Here is a 23899-nt window from a genome sequence, read left to right on the forward strand (position 1 = left end):
ATGACCTACCCAAAAGTCTATCCCCCCCCTCCAAAAAAAAAAAAAAAAAAAAAAAAAACAGAAATTATCTGTAGTTTATAAATTAAATATTCAATAACCTTAAAGTTAATTTCAGCATATTTTAAAAATTATTAAGCTTTGTTATAAATTAATGATATGTTTTTAGTATAGAGAAACTGAAGACAATCAAAACTGTTTAATAAAAGAAAAAAGAAAAAAGAAAAATATACATATACAAACAAAAATAGTTATTACTTTCTACATGACTTACTTAAATTTTAAATACACATAACCCCTCTCTGTACCTCCATGAAGCATTTTAATCAGCTGGTGACTTGGAAAACTAAAAAAATTTATAGTAGGTTGGTGTCCTTTTTCTGCTACAGCAAAAACTGGTTTCTTTGGATGTACCTATTATGAAAATAAATTAATTTCTGATAAAATTAAAATTTTTAATATAAAAAATTTGTATATTTATTTTAATTTTTATACAATAAAAATTATCATTACAATTAACAAAAACAACTATCTAACAAAATGCAAAAACATCTATTACATGTATTTTTGCATTCATCCATAAGTTATTTCTGAATTCTGGCTAGATGAATTTTATGGAAATACAGTATATAACTCCATAATCAATTACTTTGTCAAGCTTTCAAATTTTATTTCAATAAATCCACTTACAGGGGCAAAAAGATTGTGAAATTATATGAGTGGAATAATTCTGTTCTGGATTGTGAAATCCAGAACAGAATTAGTGCTTAACAATAATTCTGTTCTGGATTAAAGGAATTTAATAACCATATATATTATTTACATATTATTATTATTTATATATTTTTCATTAAATTCTGATAGTAATAATTCTGCGCTAGCTGAATGAACTATAATAAAATTCATCATCAAATTCTTGATATGTATCCTCATGGGTGTACAGGATAATTATGACAGTACTACATGAAAAAGTTACTCAATTACAAACTTCGAATCAACAATTTTTTATACGAAATAATCCTCTTAATTTTCCTCCAAATTAATCAGTGTCTGTCTTTTAAGGCATATTTTACTGTATCAATCCACCTACATGTGGTCTTTTCTCTGCCAACCTGGCAGAGAAACACTTGTTTTGCTAATCTTTCCTCTCCCATTCTGTTTAAGTGACCATACCACTTGAGATTAGCTCTACTAACACATTCCTTAATGCTAAAAATGACAAGTTCTTTCCTAATATCCTCATTTTTAATGTGATATTGTCATTAATTCCATCTGTTTACTCCAGTAATCTTTCTCAGAATCCTCACATCAGAGGTGTCCAGTCTTTGATCAAGTGTTTTATTTGTAACCCAGCTCTCAGATCCATAAATTAAAACTGGTTTGAATACTGTCTTGTATATAGCTAATTTAGTATTTTGACTAATTTTTCTCTTATTCCCTATTATTATTATTATTATTGCAAGATTTTGACATCTTCTGCATTCACTATTGCCCTACCCAATGGCCTGTGACTAGTGGCACACCACTAGTCACAGGCCGTCTTTTAGACTCTACTCCTGAATAAACTACTCTTTGATATCTCTCCATCAACCACCCACCTATCCATCTCACCAACCCTATATCCATTTACATGTGTTGCAGTTTACGGATTAGAATTCCATGTGATATCCAGTCAAATGCCTTAGCCAGGTCCAGCAGTATCACTGTAAACCCATTACCCTTATCCAGTTCAGCCGTCGCCTTGTTATAAAACTTGAGCAAGTTACTGAGGCATGATCTACCCTTCACAAAGCCATGCTGTCCCCCCCCATATAGTATCTCATTTTCATCAATCCATTCCTGTATTTTTCCCTTGAAAACGACTCCTGATATGCTGATCGGTCAGTAATTTGCAACAGTAGTCTTGGATCCGCCTTTATGGAGTGGAACTATTTTCCCCTCTTTCCATACCTTTGGGACTAAACCAGACCCGAGACTCAGATTAAACAACATAGTCAAGGAACTGATAATTCTTTAGCCGCTTCATGTAAGACCCGTGCAAGTATACCATCCAATCCCACAGATGTATTCACATTAAGGTTTTTGTAATAGACTATTCACCTCCACTTCTTTCATCACAATTGCCATATAAACTAATGGTTCCTTCATTTTTTCAACATCACCTGGATGATATACTCTTGCAAAAGTGCTCGCTAAGTAATTCCACGATATCTACTGATTCAGTGACCTCCTTACCATCAGCATTCCTTATTCAGGAATGCCGATGGTAATGAGGTGAATTTATTCAGTTGACTTCCTACCATACCAGCTTTGTTGATTCTGCTGACTATTTTCATATTTAGTTTACCGTAATTTATCATAAAAGAAAAGAGTATATGTGGAACTACAAGGGTGATTATGTAGGGCTCAGGAGACAGCTTGCAGGTGTAGCATGGAATGAGCAGTTAGCTGGAAAAGAGATCAATGCAGCTTGGGGGATTTTCAAAAACTATCTAGATACAATGTCTAAATGTATTCCAAGGGTGAGAAGGTTAAATAAGGTAGGAGTGAAATGGATGGATGAATAAAGAGATTAAGCATGTGATACAGAGAAAAAGGACAGTATGGAGGACTACAAAGACTAGGCAAAGTGGATGCCTTGGTTGGTAAAGGTAGCTAAAGAGAGGTATGAACAGTTAGCTAATGAAGCCAAAAAGAATCCTAAGGAGTTCTTTTGATATGTAGCCAGTAAACGAAAGAATGATTATGGAAGGATGACACTGATTGGATAAAATGGTATAAAGACAGTTACTGCAGAAGCTGTGGTGAAGATACTTAATGAACAATTCATAAAGATCTTTCAATCTTGTGAATGTGACTTCATGGAGAGATTGAGAGCAGTTGATGATGGGGAGGAGAGACTAACTGTAAATGAACAAGAGGTGTTTGGGGAGTTGAGTAAACTAGATGTAAATAAGGCTGTGGGACTTGATAATATATCACCGCGTATTCTGAAGGAAAGTGCCAGGGAGTCGGCGCCGGCCTTGACATATTTTTTTAATACGAGTCTTGCACTTGGTCAAGTCCCTAAAGAGTGGAAGGAGGGCAAGATTGTGCCACTTCATAAAGGAGGTGATCGAACTCAAGCATCAAACTATAGGCCTATTTGTGTGTCAGGTGTTGTAGTTAAGTTGTTGGAGAAGCTTTTGAGAACTAGGATTCAAGATTGGGTTGACAACAATGGTATTATATTTCATGGACAGCATGGATTTACTAAAGGGAGATCAAGTTTTAGTAATCTACTTACTTATTACAATAAGGTGACTGCTTCCATGGACAGAGGAGAAGGATACACAGTAACATACTTAGATTTTGCAAAGGCTTTTGATAGATTACTGCATGATAAATTGATAGTCAAACTAGAATGTATGGGATTGGATATTAGATTGGTGCATTGGATTGGAGACTGGCTATCTGATAGGTATCAACAAGTTGTATATGGGGGAGAGATATCCAGAAAAAGGAAAGTTACTGGTGGTGTGCCTCAGGGGTCAGTTTTAGGGCCATTACTGTTTAACTTGTATATTAATGATATTGGTAAAGATTTGGATGGAGATATTTAGTTGTTTGCAGATGATGCAAAGTTTGGACGAATCATGAATAGTGAAGATGTAGTGGTCTTACAAGAAGACTTGAATAAATTGAGTGATTGGGCACGGGAATGGGGATGTGAGTTCACTGTTGCATAATGTAAGGTTTTAAAATTTGAAAAACAAAAATGGGATGCAGAATTTATGCTTGGTGAGAATATCTTGTCGGAGGTGGAAGAAATAAGAGATCTGTGGGTGATAGTGGATAAGGATCTGAAATTTAGGGGACATATAGTCAAAACTGTAAAGACGACACAAAGGCTTCTGAGAATGATGGAAGAACACTGACTTGTAGAAGTAGGGAGATTCTTGTTCCATTGTATAATGCTTTGATTAGGCCACACATGGATGCCCAGGTTTGGTCACCCGATTTCCAGAAGGATGAAGGGGGAATGTTGGAAAGGGTCCAAAGCCAACTGACTAAGGTAGTTTCTAACCTCTGGAATGTCGAGTATGAGGAACGATTGAGAAGATGCAACTCGCAGAGTCTGGTGGACAGGAGGAAGAGGGGAGATATGATAGAGATCTACAAGTTATTAAGGGGTTCTTATAGGATCAATGCTGGAGAGGTACTACAGAAAATAGTGGGAGATCAGGGGAGAACTAGAGGTTATCCCTGGAAACTGTATAAAGAACGTGTGAGTAGGGGAGTGAGAAGCAGGTTTTTTTCATGCAGAGTTGTGAGTGATTGGAATGCCATGCCTGAGAGTATGGGGTCTGCAGAGAATTTGAGTGTGTTTAAAGCATGGTATGATGAAAGGACCTCCTAAATGAGTCTTTGACTCCATGTGGGTCTTGGGTAAAAATAATAATAATAATAATACTTTAATAAAAATTTGGAATTAGAATTTCTAGTAAAATCATTTCATTTTTGGTATCAATTAATTGCACAATTTGTAACGGCAAAAAACAATTATATATGTGTAGTACAAGAAAAAATCAGATGAATATATCATAGAGCTATGCTCAGCCTCTTGATAGTCAATGGATTTTTACAAAAGCACTGCCCTTTTTTATTTAGCAATATCTAAATATTATAAATTTGTATAACAAGCATGATTGAAATACTGACAATCAAAAAATTCAACTCAGAACAATTTCAAACTATACTGCATGGAAACAATTACAACAGCTTACTAACACGATAAATAATATATACATACATACATACATACATATATATATATATATATATATATATATATATATAGTCATATGGATTTGTTGTAGTACAGTAATATTTAGTGTCAGATTGAAGACGAGTTCATGAATGATGCTTATACAATAATACCCTGCCTTACACTTTGTTTTATGATGATCTGCTCATACAATGCTTTTCAATTATAACCAATGTCCATTTATACAACACTGCATTCACTTATATGATGCTTTTAGTAACTTGACACTCTCATGAATCAACTGATATGCAGTTTTTGTGAACTGTTTGTTTTCGACATCATTGCCTGTTACATCTCTCTCTATGTTTTGGTGTTTTGCTGTAAATTATAAACTATTTATAACTATTATTTTATTTCATTATGCTGATAATAATGGCAGATAAAATTCATAGTACTGGTGCTGGATCTTCCTGTGAAAAGAAGAAAATGCATAAACCTATTGTTAGATACTAAGATAAAAATTATTACATTTAGTGATGATGGAGTATCAAATACCGAGATAGGGTGCAGGTCAAACTGACCACTGGTATTATTACAGTTGTTACAAACAAAGATAAAGTTCTTAGCGAAGTAAAAAGTGATACACTATCCAGGTGTAGAAGGATGACTAAAGATGCTGACGTCATCCCCTAAACTAAGTTATTCAGAATAACTTTTTTTTTTGCAAACATTATTCTTTATTTTTTTTTGTTTCTTAATCTGATGTAAATAAATACTTTAGTTATATCATTTATGCACATATATGACTGTCTGAAAACATTATTACATCATTACACCATTATATGAATCTACAAGTTGATTCATATAATTCACTATATGACAAAGGTCTGAAACCTAACATGTCATATAACTGAGTTTTATGGAAGGCATGTATGATAGTTCACTGAACAAGATAGTGTGAAAATTGATGTGTCTACCTAACAATGTATCAGTATCTCTGGTGTGGTAATGAAGATTTTAGAGAAGATGGTAAGAACTCACATACAGAAATGGGATACAAGCTATACTCTGCAAGGAGCAACATAAGTTTACTAAAGGAAAGTCATGTTTTAGAAATTTGCTCATATTTTATAAAGATGTTATGGCTGAGTTGGATAAAGGGAACAGATACACCATGATAATGTTACATTTTGCTAAGGCATTTGATAGAATATCACACGAAAGGCTATTGTATAAACTGGAAAATATGGGAATGGAATTTAAACTCTTGACTTGGATCAGTGGATGGTTGACTGACAAAGTGGTATATGGTGTATGTGAATCTGACAGATTTAAAGTAACAACCAGTGGTGTATCTCAAGGTTCAGTCCTTGGGCCACTGTTGTGCAATCTGTACGTTAATGGCATTAGGAAAGATCTTACAGGATATGTGCAATTGTTTGCTGATGATGCAAAGATAGGCAGGCCAATCAGGGATGCTATTGATATCCAGCACTTACAGATTTGAATATTATGGATACTATTTCTGGGGAAACTCCCATGTTACTCCTCTTTACAAACTATTATATTTACGGCTATTTTGCCTGCTTCTGTTTAGGAGTGCCCATGTCATTGGCTTTTTACTCACGGATTCTTAGGGCATTGTAGATGTATATTTACTAATAAATATATGTAGCATAAAGGAAGAGAAATTTACACATACCTTTTCTGGGTGTTGTGAGGCAGACGATGACCAAGCATAGTCGTAATGAACCGCAGCCCATCAACCCCCCTTTCCAACACCCCCCCCCTTCTAAAAATCAGTTGCTGTTTTCAAACCCCTTCACCCTTTCCCACCCTATATAAAAATAAAAAAACGCTCCGCCCATCCCTAATAATATAATATATATGAATATATATATTATTCAAAAAACCCAGGTTTTTTTGATTTTCCATTTCAATTCTCCCACATACACACATTAGTTTGCACATTGCAGAAAGAAGAAAAGCCACAACACCCAGAAAAAGGTATGTGTAAATTTCTCTTCCTTTATGCTATTTATTTATTAGTAAATATACATCTACAATGCCCTAAGAATCCGTGAGTAAAAAACCAATGACATTTAAACAGGGGCACTCCTAAACAGAAACAGCTAAAATAGTCGTAAATATAATAATGATTTGAATAGGCTGGAAATTTGGGTAAATGAACATGTTTTTCAATTAGTAAGTGTAAAGTTATGCACTTCGACATGATGGGATTTCCAACAGTATATATAGGGGGAGTGCTATTGATGATAGAGAAAGAGTTATATCCATACAAAGTAGAGATGCAAGAGGGAAATAGTGCCAGCGGTTTTGAGGCAGTATGGTGTGAGATAGAGGTGAATGGAAAAATACTTGATTGGATGTTGTTAAAGACCAGGAAATGTGGATGGTGGTGATCAGGAACTGTATAACCAAATTAGCCAAGCATATAAGAAAAGCGTGATCATTATGAGTGATTTTAATTATGGCAATATAGACCGGAATGATGAGAGAGCAACTGGAAGTAAAGAAAATGAGTTTCGTGAGTTTTTGAGGGATAACTACCTCAGACAGTATGTAACAGAGGGCACACGACGATTGAGGATCTTGGATTTGGTCATCTCATCAGAGGATGTAATTAAAAATGAGGTGTCAAATCATCAAATCATCCACCAATTGGTGAGAGTGACCATGAGATGAAGGTGATTACCTGGGTGGTTGCCAGCAGTGCGAGAACCCCTGTGAGAAAAGGGTATATGTGGAACTACAAGGGGGTGATTATGAAGCGCTAAGGAGACAGCCAGCTTGCGGATGTAACATGGAATGAGGAGTTAGCTGGAAAAGATATCACTGCAGCTCGGGGGATTTTCAAAAACTATCTAGTAGATGAAATGTCTAAATGTATTCCAAGGGCGAGAAGGTTAAATAAAGTACGTGTGAGATGGATGAATAAAGAGATTAAGCATGCGATACAGAGAAAAAGGTCATTATGGAGGCAGCATAAGCGAAGTGGAAATAATCAATTCCACGAGGTCTACAAAGACCAGGCAAGGAGGGTGACTTGGTTAGTGAGGGTAACTAAAGAGAGGTATGAACAGCAGTTAGCTAATAAAGCCAAAAGAGAATCCTAAGGAGTTCTTTTGATATGTAGCCAGCAAAAGAAAGAATGATTATGGAAGGATTACACTGATAGGAGAAAATGGTTATAAAGACAGCTGTTACAGAATGTGTGGTGGAGATACTTAATGAGCAGTTCATAAAGGTCTTTCAATCTTGTGAATGTGACTACATGGAGAGACTGAGAGCAGTAGATGATGGGGAGGAGAGACTGACTGTAAGTGAGCAAGAGATGTATGAGGGAGTTGAGTAAACTAGATGTTAATAAGGCTGTGGGACTTGATAATATATCACTACGTATTCTGAAGGAATGTGCCAGGGAGTTGACACCTGCCTTGACATATTTTTTAATACGAGTCTTGCACTCAATCGAGTTCCTAAGGAGTGGAAGGAGGGCAAGATTGTGCCACTTCATAAAGGAGGTGATCGAACTCGAGGATCAAATGATAGGCCTATCTGTGTATCAGGTGTTAAGCTTGTAAGAACTAGGATCCAGAGTTGGGTTGACAACAATGGTATCATATTTGATGGACAGCATGGACTTGCTAAAGGGAGGTCATGTTTTAGTAATCTACTTACTTATTACAATAAAGTGACTGCTTCACTGGACAGAGGAAAAGGATAAACAGTAATATACTTAGATTTTGCAAAGGCTTTTGATAAAGTACCTAATGATAAATTGATAGTCAAACTAGAGCAGATGGGGTTGGATATTATATTAGTGCATTGGATTGGAGATTGGCTATCTGATAGGTATCAACAAGTTGTGTACGGTGGGAGCGATATCCAGGAAAAGGAAAATTACTGGTGGTGTGCCTCAGGGGTATGTTTAAGGGCCATTACTTTCAACTTGTATTATTACTATTATTACGGGCAACTCCAGGAAGTCATTAGACTCATCGAGGGAGGCCCCAAATCATATTCATCACAACTATTCGACATTCATACAGTATCTATCATACCTTGCCTTAAACTCATTCGCTGTCACAGCATCCACCACAGACTCAGGGAGTGCATTCCACTCATTCACTACTCTAAAAGTAAAGAACCCAGCTCTAACACCTTTACTAACCACACTTTGCCCAGTTTCCATGGATGTCCCCTAGTCCTCCCACAACCAGCCCTGTTCTCAAAAATATCTTCTGAATTAATTGTATAGAAACCCTTCAGTAATTTGAATGTCTCAATCATATCTCCCCTCCTCCGCCTATCAACCAATTTTTGCAACTCACAAATCCTCAACCTGTTCTCATAAGGTTCATTCCACAGACCTGCTATCATCTTGGTCACTTGCCTCTGGATCCTCTCCACCTCCTCCCCATCAAGAAAAAACCTAGGTGACCAAATCTGGGCACAGTAGTCGAGATGAGATCTTATCAAGGCTCGATACAGAGGAACAATAACCTGCTTGTCTCTGCTTGTCAACGTATTCTTCAGCAACCAAGTGATTTGATGAGCTGATTTGGCCACTTTTGCAATGTGTCTCCTAAATTTCAATTCCTTATCCACCAACACTCCTAAATATCATGCCTCGTCAATTTTCTGGAGCACAGTTCCACCAATGCAGTAAACTGCCGCCAATCTTTTCACCCCAAAATGCGTAACCTTACATTTTGCCACATTAAATTGATATCCATTCTCCTTATCCCAGACCTCCAATCTATCCAAATCATCCGGCAAAATTTTGACGTCATCTGCATTCACTATTGCCCTACCCAACTTCGCATCATCCGCAAACAAATGAACTGTTCCTCTCAGATCATTTCCTATATCATTTATGAACAAATTAAACAGCAGTGGTCCAAGAACAGATCCTTGTGGCACACCACTAGCCACAGGCCATCTTGTGGACTCTACTCCTGAGTAAACCACTCTCTGATATCTCTCCGTCAACCACCCTCCTATCCATCTCACCAACCCTATGTCCATCCCCATGTGCTGCAATTTACTAATTAGAATTCCATGTGGTATCCTGTCAAAGGCCTTAGCAAGGTCCAGTAGAATCATTGTAAACCCATTACCCTTATCCAGTTCAGCCATCACTGTGTTATAATACTTGAGCAAGTTACTGAGGCATGGCCTACCCTTCACAAAACCATGCTGTCCCCGATACAGTATCCCATTTTCTTCTATCCAATCTTGTATTTTCCTCTTGACTATTTTCTCTAAGACCTTGATAATGATTCCTGTTATGCTGATTGGCCGGTAATTTTTAACAGCAGCCTTAGAACCACCTTTGTGCAGTGGAACTATTTTCCCCTCTTTCCACCCCCTTGGGACTGGCCCAGACCCGAGGCTCAAATTAAACAAAATGGTCAAGGGCACTGACAATTCTTTAGCCGTTTCATGTACAACACGAGCCTGTATACCATCCAATTCCACAGATGTATTGATATTGAGGTTCTGTAATAGACTAGTTACCTCTACTTCATTCATCACAATTCCAGTATAAGCAGTTGGTTTCCATTCTTGCAAAGTCACCACCTGGATGATATACTCTTGCAAAGTGCTCGCTCAGTAATTCCACAATATCGACTGATTCGGTTACCTCCCTACCCTCAGCATTTTTTAAGATCATTCTACCATGAGCATTTTTCCTTTTACTTGCAACATATTGAAAAAACTGTCTGGGATTCTCTTTAGCCTGCATGGCCAATTTTCTTTCGTAATCTGCTTTTGCTTTTTTTACCACCCTTGTTACCATCCTGGCCTGAGCTTTACACTGTTCCTGCACCTGATGGTCATCTTTCTCCTTAAATTCCCTCCACAATTGTTTCTTTTTTTGCAGCTCAAGCTTAATAGTGTTATTCATCCATTTAACCCCTACTTGATTTATTCTTCGGACTCTTGGTATACAGTCAACCATTGCCTCCTGCAAACAGTTCTTAACCACCTCCCATGCACTATCAACATCCAGCCCTTGCAGTTTTACATGCCATGGCACTGAGCCAAGCACACACCTAAACTTGTCATACTTACCAGCCTGGTAATTCCACATGTACCTTGTCTTAATTGTAAATTCCACTCCTTTAGCCACCTCCCAAGTCATGACCTTATGGTCACTCTCACCAATTGGTGGCAACATGGTCATGTTCGTTACAGCCACATTCTCAGTTGCAATTACAAGGTCCAGCACTCTCTGCCCCCCTGGTATTTTCCACTACATGTTGCCGTAGATAGTCGTCCCTTAATAACCGCATAAAATCCAATTCTTTTCTCCCATGTGCCCTCTCCTCTTTCCAGTCAATGTTACCATAATTGAAATCACCCATAATAATTACCCTCCTTCCACTCATTTCTTCTATTTGAATATGCATACTATCCCCACCATCTATTCCATCACCTGGTCTATAGCAGCACCCAATTGTATATTTTGTTCTGCTAGATTCTATCTCACACCAAACAGCCTCAAATGTGCTCTTTTTTCTATCCTGCAGTTCAACTTCTATACTCCTTGGCTGCAGCTCATCAGCTATCATCAATAACACTCCTCCCCACTTTTTATTCACCCTGTCACTCCTGAACACGCTATACCCGTCGCATTCAATCCCACTAGCTTTATCATCTTCTGTCAGCCATGTTTCACTAATACCAACAACCTGTGGCCTGGAAGTGCCAACCATGGCCAAAAACTCTTCCTTCTTGTTCCTAATACTCCTGGCATTAGTGTACATGAATTGTAGAAGCCCATTTGTCCCATCCCTTCTTTGATGCCTTATACTAACTATCCCATTCTGATTTGCTGTCCTTCGTACTCGCTCGGGCATAATATACTCATTCATACACTCAACTGCCTCCCTAAAGTCTGCATATCTACTCCCCCCCTCTTAATAAATATAGTTTCCCTGAGTCTGTACATCCACTTCCACATCATTCATCAACACTTTTTCAAGTCTCCATACACCAACTCCATTCAAATGTAACCCATCCATCTTATATAAGTCCTTTTGCCCATCGAACTCATTCCACACATCCACAAATTCCACACCACTCTCCATGCATAACCCACGCATAAAGTCATTGGCAATTATGGCCCTCCTTCTAAACACTTCGCTGTCATACCGCGGTAAGATACTCACCATCCTAACTCTCTCACTCTTCTCTTTTGCTACCTCAAATAATTCCCTCACATCCTCTATCATTTCCATTTTGTCCTCTTTCAAATCATTTGTTCCTGCCACGATTATCATCTCTTTCACCCTCTGTTTTTGCAGTCGAATAGATTCGCTGATGTCCTTTATGTTCGCACCCGGCTGGTATGACTTCGTTAAACTCTCAACTATTACACCTCTTAATAGCCAATCCCCATACAGCACTCGCTCCTTCATTTTATTGACGTTTACGAACATTCTATTATTTGCCGTCACAGACTTTAGCCAGTTATTTGTCGGTACGTTCAGCACACAATTTTCTATACGCTCCAGTTGCCTTTTAGCTCTGTGTATCGCACTGTTCAAACGGGCAATTTCACTACTCGCATTTATCTCACCATTTTCATTATCAATCAAATCATCCATTCGTTCTGTATTTCTACCTTCATTTACACTTTCAACGACGCTCTCACACCTATCTGGCACTACCACGCAATTCTCTAGCACACCGCCATTTTTTACATTCTGATTATCGTTAACGATATCACTCTCGCCACACGAGACACGCTTGAAATGCTCATTCTATTTACACTTTCTGCACATATTAACTCCACTATCACTTTCTAACCAGACTCCCACCGCTCTTCGCAAGGCATACATCTCACAGACAGCACATTGCATAAATTCGTTTACATCAAAACGCTTAAACAAACAACATGGCGAAATGGCCGCCATTTTTTTCTTTATCTGTGCCATATGTACGCTATCTTATCTTAAAATTAATATTTAAAATAACAGAAAACACGCAAAAATTGCACAGACACACCAAGAAACAAAAAGCAAACAATACTACTTAAAATTCTAGTAAAATTTCTAATGTTAACACAAAATACTACTAATCTTTTCAGGAGCTCTCGACAAGCCGACGATCTAATCAGTGCGACAGTATATTAATGATATAGGTGAAGATTTGGATGGAGATATTCAGTTGTTTGCACATGATGCAAAGTTGGTACGAACCATGAAGAGTAGTGAAGATGTTGTGGCCTTGCAGGAAGATTTGAATAAATTCAGTGATTGGGAATGGAAATGGAGATTCGAGTTCAATGTTGCAAAATGTAAGATTTTAAAATTTGGAAAACAAAGATGGGATGCAGAATTAATGCTCGGTGAGGAAGAAATAAGAGAGTGTTGGAGATGGAAGAAATAAGAGATCTGGGTGTGATAGTGGATAAGGGTCTGAAATTCAGGGGACACATAGACAAAATTGTGAAGACAACACAAAGGCTTCTGGGAATGATGCGGAGGACACTGACATGTAAAAGTAGGGAGATTCTTGTTCCTTTGTATAAGGCTTTGATTAGGCCACACATGGATTATTGTGCCCAGATTTGGTCACCTGGTTTTCAGAAGGATGAAGAGATTTTGGAAAGGGTCCTAAGGCGACTGACTAAGGTAGTTTCTGACCTCTGGAATGTCGGGTATGAGGAAAGATTGAGAAGATACAATTTGCAGAGTCTAATGGACAGGAGGAAGAGGGGAGATACAAGTTGGTAAGGGGGTGTTATAGGATCAATGCTGGAGAAATTCTACAGAAAATAGTGGTCACCCCTGGAAACCGTATAAAGAAGGTGTGAGTAGGGGAGTGAGAGGCAGGTTTTTTTCGTGCAGAGTTGTAAATGATTGGAATGCCTTGCCTGAGAGTGTGGTGTCTGAAGGGAGTTTGAATATGTTCAAGGTACGGTATGATGAGCTGTGTGTGTGATAAAAGGAGCTCCCAGATGAGTCTTTGACTCCATGAGGTCTTGGAGGTGGTAATAATAATAATAATAATAATATTATTATTATTATTATATTAGCAGGATTATGCTAGAAGAAATTGATGAGGCTAGGGATCTTAGAATAATTGTGGATAGGAATTCGAAGTTCAAAGGTCACAGAAAAAGTTGCAAATAGAACTCAAAGGATAATTGTAATGTTGAAGCAAACCTTGACATGTAAGGATAAGGAAGTTATTATGTTTCTTTATAAGGCCTTGATAAGACTGTACCCAGATTATCATGTGCAAAGTTGGTCTCCCTGGTTCCAAGAGGATATAGAAGCTGTGGAAAGTGGGCAAAGAAAAGTTATAAAGATTATATCTGGATTATGGTATTTAGATTATGAGGACAGATTGCAAGTATGTGGATTATAGACCTCTCTCATATTATCACCTCTCTTTCTCATTAACATGAGCAAGAGGTGATAATATGAGAGAGGTCTATAAATGTCTGAATGGGTGTTATAGGAAATCATCTGATGAAATTTTCGTTATATGGAAGCTGGGAGAGAACATGGGTGCATCCGTGGAAGTTAAGTTTGCTTGCAGTTAAGAAAGGGGTAAGAGCTAGGTATTTCTCTCTCAGAGCAGTGAGTGAGTGGAATAGTTTGCCTTTAGGGGTAGTGAGTACATCTAGTGTAAATGAATTTAAGGGATGGCATGACAGCTGGTTTGGGTGATTTATACCTTCTCTAGATGAGTCCATGACTCCCTGGAAGTATCAGATAATAATAATATTATTATTATTACACCAAGATCTCAAGGAGTCAAAGACTCATCTGGGAGGTCCTTTTATCACACACACAGCTCATCATGCCATGCCTTGAACACATTCAAACTCCTTGCAGACACCACACTCTCAGGCAAGGCATTCCAATCATTCACAACTCTGCATGAAAAAAAGCCAGCCTCTCACACCCTCTTTATACAGTTTCTACGGATGACCTCTGATTCTCCCTGATCTCCCCACCATTTTCTGTAGAACTTCTCCACCATTTATCTATAACAACCCCTTACCAACTTATAGGTCTCTATCAAATCTCCCCTCTTACTCCTGTCCACCAGACTCTGAAAATTACGTCTTCTAAATCTTTCCTCATACTCGACATTCCAGAGGTAAAAAACTACCTTAGTCAATCGCCTTTGGACCCTTTCCAACATCTTTTCATCCTTCTGAAAACCAGGTGACCAAATCTGAGCACAATTGTCCATATGTGGCCTAATCAAAGCATTATACAACAGAACAAGAATCTCCCTACTTCTACATGTCAATGTCCTCTGCATCATTCATAGAAGCCTTTGTGTTGTCTTCACAATTTTGGCTGTGTCCCCTAAATTTCAGATCCTTATCCACTATCACCCGCAGATCTCTTCTTTCTTCCACCTCCAACAATATATCCTCATCAAGTATAAATTCTGCATCCCATCTTTGTTTTCCAAATTTTAAAACCTTACATTTTGCAACATTGAACTCACATATCCATTTCCATGTCAAATCACTGAATTTATTCAAGTCTTCTTGTAAGGCCTTAACATCTTCACTACTCTTCATGGTTCATCCAAACTTTGCATCATCTGCAAACAACTGAATATCTCCATTCAAATTATCACCTATATCGTTAATATACAAGTTAAACAGTAATGGCTCCAAAACAGATCAGTGAGGCACTCCACTAGTGACTTTTCTTTATCTGGATATCGCTCCCCCCATACACAACTTGCTAATATCTATCAAATAGCCAGTCTCCATTCCAATGCACTAATCTAATATCCAACCCCATCTGCTCTAGTTTGACTATCAATTTATCATGAGGTACTCTATCAAAAGCCTTTGCGAAATCTAAGTATATTACTGTGTATCCTTCTCCTCTGTCCAGTGAAGCAGTCACTTTATTGTAATAAGTAAGTAGATTACTAAAACATGACCTCCCTTTAGCAAATCCATGCTGTCCATCAAAGATGAAACCAATGTTGTCAACCCAACTCTGGATCCTACTTCTCACAAGCTTCTCCAACAACTTAACCACAACACCTGACACACACAGATTGGCCATTTGGCCTATAGTTTGATGCTTGAGTTCAATCACCTCCTTTATGAAGTGGCACAATCTTGCCCTCCTTTCACTCCTTAGTTACTTGACCGAGTGCAAGACTCATATTAACAAAATATGTCAAGGCAGGTGTCAACTCCCTGGCACATTCCTTCAGAATACGTAGTGATATATTATCAAGTCCCACAGCCTTATTACCATCTAGTTTACTCAACTCCCCCATACACCTCTTGCTCACTTACAGTCAGTCTCTCCTCCTCATCATCTACTGCTCTCAGTCTCTCCATGTAGTCACATTCACAAGATTGAAAGTCCTTTATGAACTGCTCATTAAGTATCTCCAACACACATTCTGCAACAGCTGTCTTTATACCATTTTCTCCTATCAATGTCATCCTTCCATAATCATTCTTTCTTTTGCTGGCTACATATCGAAAGAACTCCTTAGGATTCTCTTTTGGCTTCAGTAGCTAACTGCTGTTCATACCTCTCTTTAGCTACTCTCACCAATCAAGTCATCTTCCTAACGTGGTCTTGGTAGACCTCATGGAATTGATTATTTCCAATTCTCTTATGCTGCCTCCACAATGCCCTCTTTCTCTGTATCTCATACTTAATCTCTTTATTCATCCATCTCATACCTACCTTATTTAACCTTCTCACCCTTGGAATACATTTAGACATTGCATCTACTAGATAGTTTTTGAAAATCCCCCAAGCTGCAGTGATATCTCTTTTCCAGCTAACTCCTCATTACATGCTACACCCGCAAGCTGTCTCCTGAGCTCTTCATAATCACCCAACCCCCTTGTAGTTCCACATATACTCTTTTCTCACAGGGGTCTTCGCACTGCTGGCAACCACCCAGGTAATCACCTCATGGTCACTCTCACCAATTGGTGGATGATTTGACACCTCATTTATAATTACATTCTCTGATGAGATGACCAAATCCAAGACCCTTAATCCTCGTGCGCCCTCTGTTACATACTGTCTGAGGTAGTTATCCCTCAAAAAACTCAAGAAACTCATTTTCTTTACTTCCAGTTTCTATCTCATCATTCCAGTCTATATTGCCATAATTAAAATCACCCATAATGATCACCCTTTTCTTAGTTGCTTGGCTAATTTGATTATACATTTCATAGTCACTACCACCCACATTTCCTTTTCTATAACAACATCCAACCAAGTATTTGATTCCATTTACCACTATCTCACACCATACTGCCTCAAAACTACTGGCACTATTTCCCTCTTGCATCTCTACTTTGTACGGATATAACTCTTTCTCTATCAGCAATAGTACTCCCCCCCCCTCTCTTTTTACCCCTTCTATCCTCATGAAACACATCATTCTTTTCCACCTCTATTCCTGTCAGGATGTCGTCTTCTTCTTCCAACCATGTCTCACTTATTTCAACAATTTTTGGGTGAACAGATGCAATTAATGCAACCATTTCATCTGCCTTGTTTCTTATACTTCTAGCATTTGTATACAAACACAACAGCACATTTCTGGATCTACAGCTAGTTCCACTGATACCACTCACTCGATGTGATCTCTCAATGCTCGACTGGGGCCATTTCACTTTCTGTTTATTTAATTTAAAACCCTTTTCAATTCCAGCTGTTTCCACTTGATCCAAGGTCATCCCATTCCTGTCTACACATGCTCTCACATCCTCTTGGAACATCCACCTTTCTCATGCTGTGTACCCCTTTACACCCTGAGCCACCCGTTTCCCTGTTCATCTTGCACACTGATTCTCTCATTTTCTGTACTCATACCACTCACTTCCTCATACATAACCACCTCTTGAATCTCTCCTGTCTTACTCTCCTGCTCTTCCACATCACTTTCCACTTGATCTGATTCATTCTCTCACTCAGCTCACTTCTCTACCTTCCAGCAGCAGTCTCTCCAAGCGACTCACACCATAACCACTCGAATGCAGTCCATCGCTGCCATACAGTTCACTTCTTCCTTCAAACTCATTCCACACATTAACAAACGGTACTCCCATCTCCTCACACAATTACACCTTGGAGGTGTAATAATAATAACACACACATACAGATACATTTCTTTACAATAAGTGAGGCATTTTTTTAATGGAACAAATATTTTCTCCCTGGATCTTCATTAAAATCTGGGGTCATTTTAAATGTCAATTTCAGCTAGATCATTTTAATGACAAAATCAGACAAAACAAAATTAGGTTTCAGTGACACTTGTGCATAAGGTTTCATAAATTAACATGATAACACCAGGAAAAGAGTAAATAATATCGGCCTTGAGAACACACACAATTTACAGACAAAAAATACTAGTGGTGGTGGGCAGCAGATGCCGTCTACAGTGAATCGTCAGCAGATGCAGACGATTCACTGTAGGTACCCTCCTCGATAAGTCATTCAACTCCTTGGAGGTGTCATGTAATAATAATATATTTAAAAAACATATATTTCAACCTGAAAATTACAGGACATCAGTGGTATCAGGCAGTTGAACACAAAGTAGAACATCAACAATGGATCATTTAAAACAGTAAAAGCCATGTGGTGTTATACATAGAACAATGCAAAGGAATTATATTTCTTTATAAGGTTGTCATATCAATTCATTCTGATGATGTAGAAAGGGTGTGGTTTCTTTAAATAAATATTCAAGCTGATTGTGGTAACAATGGAGTAAGCATATTTCAGACCATCAATTCCATGTTGTGCAAGGCTAGATTTCTTAAATTTTGTATTAACAATCTAAGATGGGTGTTCTTGCATTCTTTTCTCCACTGAACATCCAGTTTGTTCGATGTAAGAAAGTTGATAGTCACATGGAACTTGCTAGATGCCAGGAAGAGCAAGAGGAAACCGTTGATGGGAAATCCAATAATGAAGATGACTTGTAATTTTCAGGTTGCGAAATATATGGCTTTTAAATATATTATTCACTCTTTTCCTTGTCTTGATTTGCAAAAATAAAATTATGTCTACCATACAAATTTTCTGAAAGTCAAGATATCACCATGCAGTAATATTATTATGAAGGACACCATTTTATGATTGTTTATAATCATTTCCTCACCTCTCATTATTATTACTAAACCTCTATGGAGTCCAGTGTTAATAAGAATAATAATAATGCTCCCCAATAAATGCCCGTGTAGTCTTGAAGCAATATTTCTAGTCCAGAATGCTAAATTATCAGATGGAAGATCATCACAGATTTAATTCAATCTGTGATGATCTGGCTAGTCACTGGCTAGAGTAACTTTTTTTTTAATCCTTTTTTTTAGACATTTTCTAAATTAATATTAATACCATAAATCAAAAAACTTGGCAAAGAACTCTATTATTATTATTATTATTGTTGCACCTTCCATGGAGTTGACAGACTCATTGTGGGAGGGTTATTCAACTAACAACGTATTTATCATACTGAATCTTAACATCCTTAACACTCCTTGCATTAGTGTTAAATTGTGAATCAAGATAGTTGGGAATTATAACTCTTCATTCACATTTAACATAATCCACAATGTCATAAGTAAGACTTGTAAATATTATTTGTTGTTAGTCTCTTGCTTGTAATATATTATTCATATAAATTATTATTATTATTTCGGGTGACTCCAGGGTAGACCCATCGAGGGAGGCCCTAAACATCATGTCCACACAACTATACGACATTCTCACAGTATCTATCATACCTTGCCTTGAACTCGCTCACCGTCATAGCACCCACAACAGACTCTGGCAGCTTATTCCACTCATTTACCACTCTAAAAGTAAAGAATCCAGCTCTAACACCCCTGCTAACCACATTCTTGCTCAGCTTCCATAGGTGTCCCCTAGTTCTCCCACCACCAGTCCTGATCTCAAAAATATCCTCTGAATTAATCCTATAGAATTCCTTTAGCAATTTGAATGTCTCAATCATATCTCCCCTTTTCTGCCTATCAACTAGTTTCTGCAACCCACAAATCTTCAATCTGTTCTCATATGGTTCATTCCATAGACCTGCTATCATCTTAGTCACTCACCTATGGATCCTCTCCACCTCCTCGCCATCAAGAAGGAACCGAGGTGACCAAATCTGGGCACAGTAGTCGAGATGAGGTCTTATCAAGGCTCAGTACAGAGGTACAATAACTTGCTTGTCTCTGCTCGTCAAGGTATTTTTCAACAGCCAAGTTAGTTGATGAGCTGATTTAGCTACTTTTGCAATGTTCCCCCTAAACTTCGTCTCCCTATCCACCAACACTCCCAAGTCGCTGGCCTCATCAATCTCCTGGAGTACAGTTCCACCAATGTGGTATACTGCTGCTAATCTTTTCACCCCAAAATGCACAACCTTACATTTTGTAAGGTTGTGCATTTTGGGGTGAAATGCTTTGAGTTTTGTTTGTTATTAATTAATTATTTAATCTTAGAATATGTAATAATAATGAAAATACTCTGTATAAATATGTCATTCATTTTATTTAGTTTATTCTGTAAAATTTATTATGAGAAATTGTGTGTAAGTATATTTAAATGTATTTTATCATCAACATCATCTCATCATCTTCCTTATACCCTCTTTTACCTTGCGGTGTCGAGGGTCCATTGATCATCGGACCTCACTCCGTTTACAGGATAAGGTGGTCAGCCTTATGCCCCGGTGTATCCTATGGCCTGTAGTGTTGAGTTCTCAAGGCCAGTTTGCCTGCTTTGCGGGATGAAAAACTCCAGAATAAACTATGGGAAAAAACCCTGCTGTCCACACCCAAGACTGGCTAACTTGGCTATGGCTGAGGAAGATCCTTCAGCTCCTCACATCACCGACGGGAATCGAACCTAGGACACTCCTTCCCCAGGCATATGGTTGCGAAGCGCATAACCACTAGGCTAACCGCGCAGACTGTTAGTATTTTATATGAAATGTATTTTATATGAATTGTAAAATATCCTTTTATTTTGTTTCTGTATGTAAGAGTGATTTTATGTAATTCTTCTGATTGAATTTGATTGGCTGCTAAAGAAGAAATAAAGCTTGTTTTTAGTCAGCGTGTGTTTAGAACGTGAACAGCTGTGATATGGAGTGAAGCCAGTAGATGTAAGCTGAACTGGCCAGAACCAGATTTTGGCGGGAAGAATGAACGATTTTAATTGGAAAACTAAAGTAAAGAGAGGAGAGAAGCGTTCAGGACAGCAAGGGGTGAAGTAAGGTGATTTGGAAAATGCTGTAAATAGATTAAGAAAGGACCGGGAAATTAAGTAGATTTTTAAGTAGATTACCTAAAACGAGTGCATCAAGACTTGTGAAGCTCTATGTTTAATATTTCAGTTATTATAGTGAAGATTTCTTTTGAATAGTGTTATTTCAAAGTAATAGTTAACTACAGTTTTAAGTGTGCCTATAGTAAATCCAGTGTGTAAAAGGTGTAACCCAGTAAGCGCAGTCCTTTTTTGTATTTCAGTGTGAAGAAATAAGAGTTAGCTCCGCCTGATATATCTTAACATTAACTGTGGCATTCTACTAAAAATAGCCAAAGCATGGAGCTTTAATGTGTTTTGTGTTTCCCCCCTTGAAATGATAACTGCCTCATAATTAAATTAAGTGTTTGTTGACTAAGAGAGAATTAGAAAATTCTACCTTAAGAATAATTACTGTACAATTCTGGAACATTGAACTGCGTGAACCATTTTCAATTATTCAGAAGAATATAGAATTGACAGCTGAATGTTTGATGCCTAACATATTATGTTTGTTATGAGTATTTGAACTAAGCTGATGTATAAAAGAATTGAATTATCTCATTGAATAGAGACAAGCTGTGATAATAGTATTTGAGTGTTGAAGAATAAGATCTGTAAATTTAACTTTAATCTTTAAATCAAACCCAGTGGCTATTAGTGTCTCAGAGATATTTTAAATATTGTTCAATTAGATTGCCTTGCTTAGAAAATTATGCTTAAATGTACATGTTCTATAACCTTCTATTAAATGTTTATTTTATTGAATTCATTTGTTGTTTGCCTGATTTTTCTTCATTGCACTGCTCATAAAACTTATTCGAACCTTGCGGAAGCCTAAAATGATAATATCAACCTCGGCCTGTATAAAGTGAGATTGCAAAAGTTAGTTGATGATTGATTCTTCTGTATTATATAGACTAATCTGAATATAGGGTGGCGAAGTATAATATAAATTTCCTTATATTCGGATCAGTATCAATCAACATCTAACAAATTAAAAATGGAATTTAAAGAAATAAGAATAGATCCAACTAACCAACATAAATGGATCAATTAGCAAAATGGACGTTCCATTCACTGACAATTCTCCATGTAACAAATCTACTCCTCACACCCCTCTCCACCACACTTACATAACTTCCAGGGATGGCCTCTGGTTTTTCTACTCTTTTTATAATCCCATCTGGATTAATCTGATAAAATCTTTTCACTCACTTAAATGGATCTATTATATCACTTCTTTTCCTGCTATCCAAACTCAGCAATCCAGATTTCTTCAACCTCTTTACAATAGTCAGTATTCCAAAGTCCTGATACTGTCTTAATCACTTGTCTCAAGATCCTCTCCAATGTTTCCACATCACATTGATAACCAGGTGAAAAATCTGAGCACAATAATCGAAGTGTGGTCTAACCAGTGCTTTATACAGTGGCACAACCACTTCCTTATCCCTAGACGTTTGAGCACTTCTTATCATAGCAGCACTATGACATGCAGCCTTTGCAAGCAATATGCCCTCTAAACTTCAGTCTACCATCTACCATCACTCCCAAATCTTGAATCTCATCCACTTCCTGCAGTACAGCATTGTCAATACCCAGCCTTATATTTCTGCACTCCACTCCAAAATGCAACACCTTGCACTTATATTAAAATTACAACCCCACTCTTTTGTCCAAGTAAAAAGTCTATTTAAATCTTCCTGAAGGGATTCAGAATCAGCAATGCTACTTATAATTCTTCCCAACTTTGCATCATCAGCAAATAACTGAAGATCCCCAGTCAGTCCACATGATATATCATTTACAAACAAGTTAAACAGCAGGGGCCCAAGAACAGAACTCTAGGGCACACCACTGGTTACCCTTCTTTTTTGAGACACTGCTCCATCATACACAACTATGATATATTTTAACCATATAAAACTGTTTACATGCAAGTGACAAAAAAGAAAGTTTAGTATTGTTAGTTTTTCCTTTTTTCTTAAAAAAAAATTCTAAATATTAATACTTTGATTGTTACTGACTCTCATTTCTGAAAGCTATGTCTGAGAAATATGAGATAATAATCCTCTCAGCTGGAGTAAAAGACTAAATTCTTAGATTACTCTTACTGCTGTTGGGAAAGAAAAGAGAAAACACTTCTCCAGAAGTCACACAAGGCAGCCTCAAGCAGTAGTGCAAAATATATCAGCAATGTCTTGTTTTGTTTTCAATAATTGATTAGCAGATAACCTAAACAGAAATACTGATATTTCCTTTATAGGTTGATACAGTATTTATGTCAAAATAATTTCTTAATTTATAATAATCATAGTTTTGCTTTTATTATCAAAAGATAAATTATTTTATACAATTATACTGGAAAAAAAGGATTGGAATTTTTTCAAAAAAAAAAAAAGTGAATATGTGTTATATAACTGTTTAACTTTTTTGGGCATTACCCACCTATTTAATCTGCAGATATTATATTTCATATAATTCATTTTCAAAATCATTCACAAAACAACTTTTACAAAAGTAAATCACTTGGGGAGCATACTCATGCATTTTAGCGTAAAATAATAGTAAAAGTACAGCTACTTCAAAAAAGCTACATATCTAAACTAGCAATCCTATCCTATTCCCTCAACCATACTGAGGGAATGTGGTCTGCAGAGTTTGGTGGATAGAAGAAGGAGAGGTGATATGATTGAGACTTTTAAACTGTTGAGAGGTGGTTACAGGATTGTCACTAGGGAGTTCTTTCGCTTGGTTGAACAGCGGGAAGGAGTGATAACAAGAGGTCATCCCTGGAAGTTACGAAAGGAAACTGTGAGCAAGAGAG

At 37.4% G+C, this 23899-nt stretch overlaps 1 protein-coding gene across 1 annotated transcript in view; it reads right to left on the bottom strand.

Annotated features, from left to right (window-relative positions):
• Positions 1 to 23899, bottom strand: part of LOC150095209 (cilia- and flagella-associated protein 44-like) — a 116484-nt gene that overhangs the window by 91647 nt on the left and 938 nt on the right. Inside the window, exon 3 of the mRNA XM_090410621.1 lies at positions 272 to 411. Coding sequence (XP_090266747.1) covers positions 272 to 411 — 140 coding nt within the window. The remainder of the gene's footprint in view (positions 1 to 271; positions 412 to 23899) is intronic.

This window comes from Typopeltis vanoorti, chromosome 20 (genome assembly GCF_054136105.1).
Source record: "Typopeltis vanoorti isolate ZY-2024b chromosome 20, IOZ_Tvanoo_1.0, whole genome shotgun sequence".
Taxonomy (NCBI): Eukaryota; Metazoa; Arthropoda; class Arachnida; order Uropygi; family Thelyphonidae; genus Typopeltis; species Typopeltis vanoorti.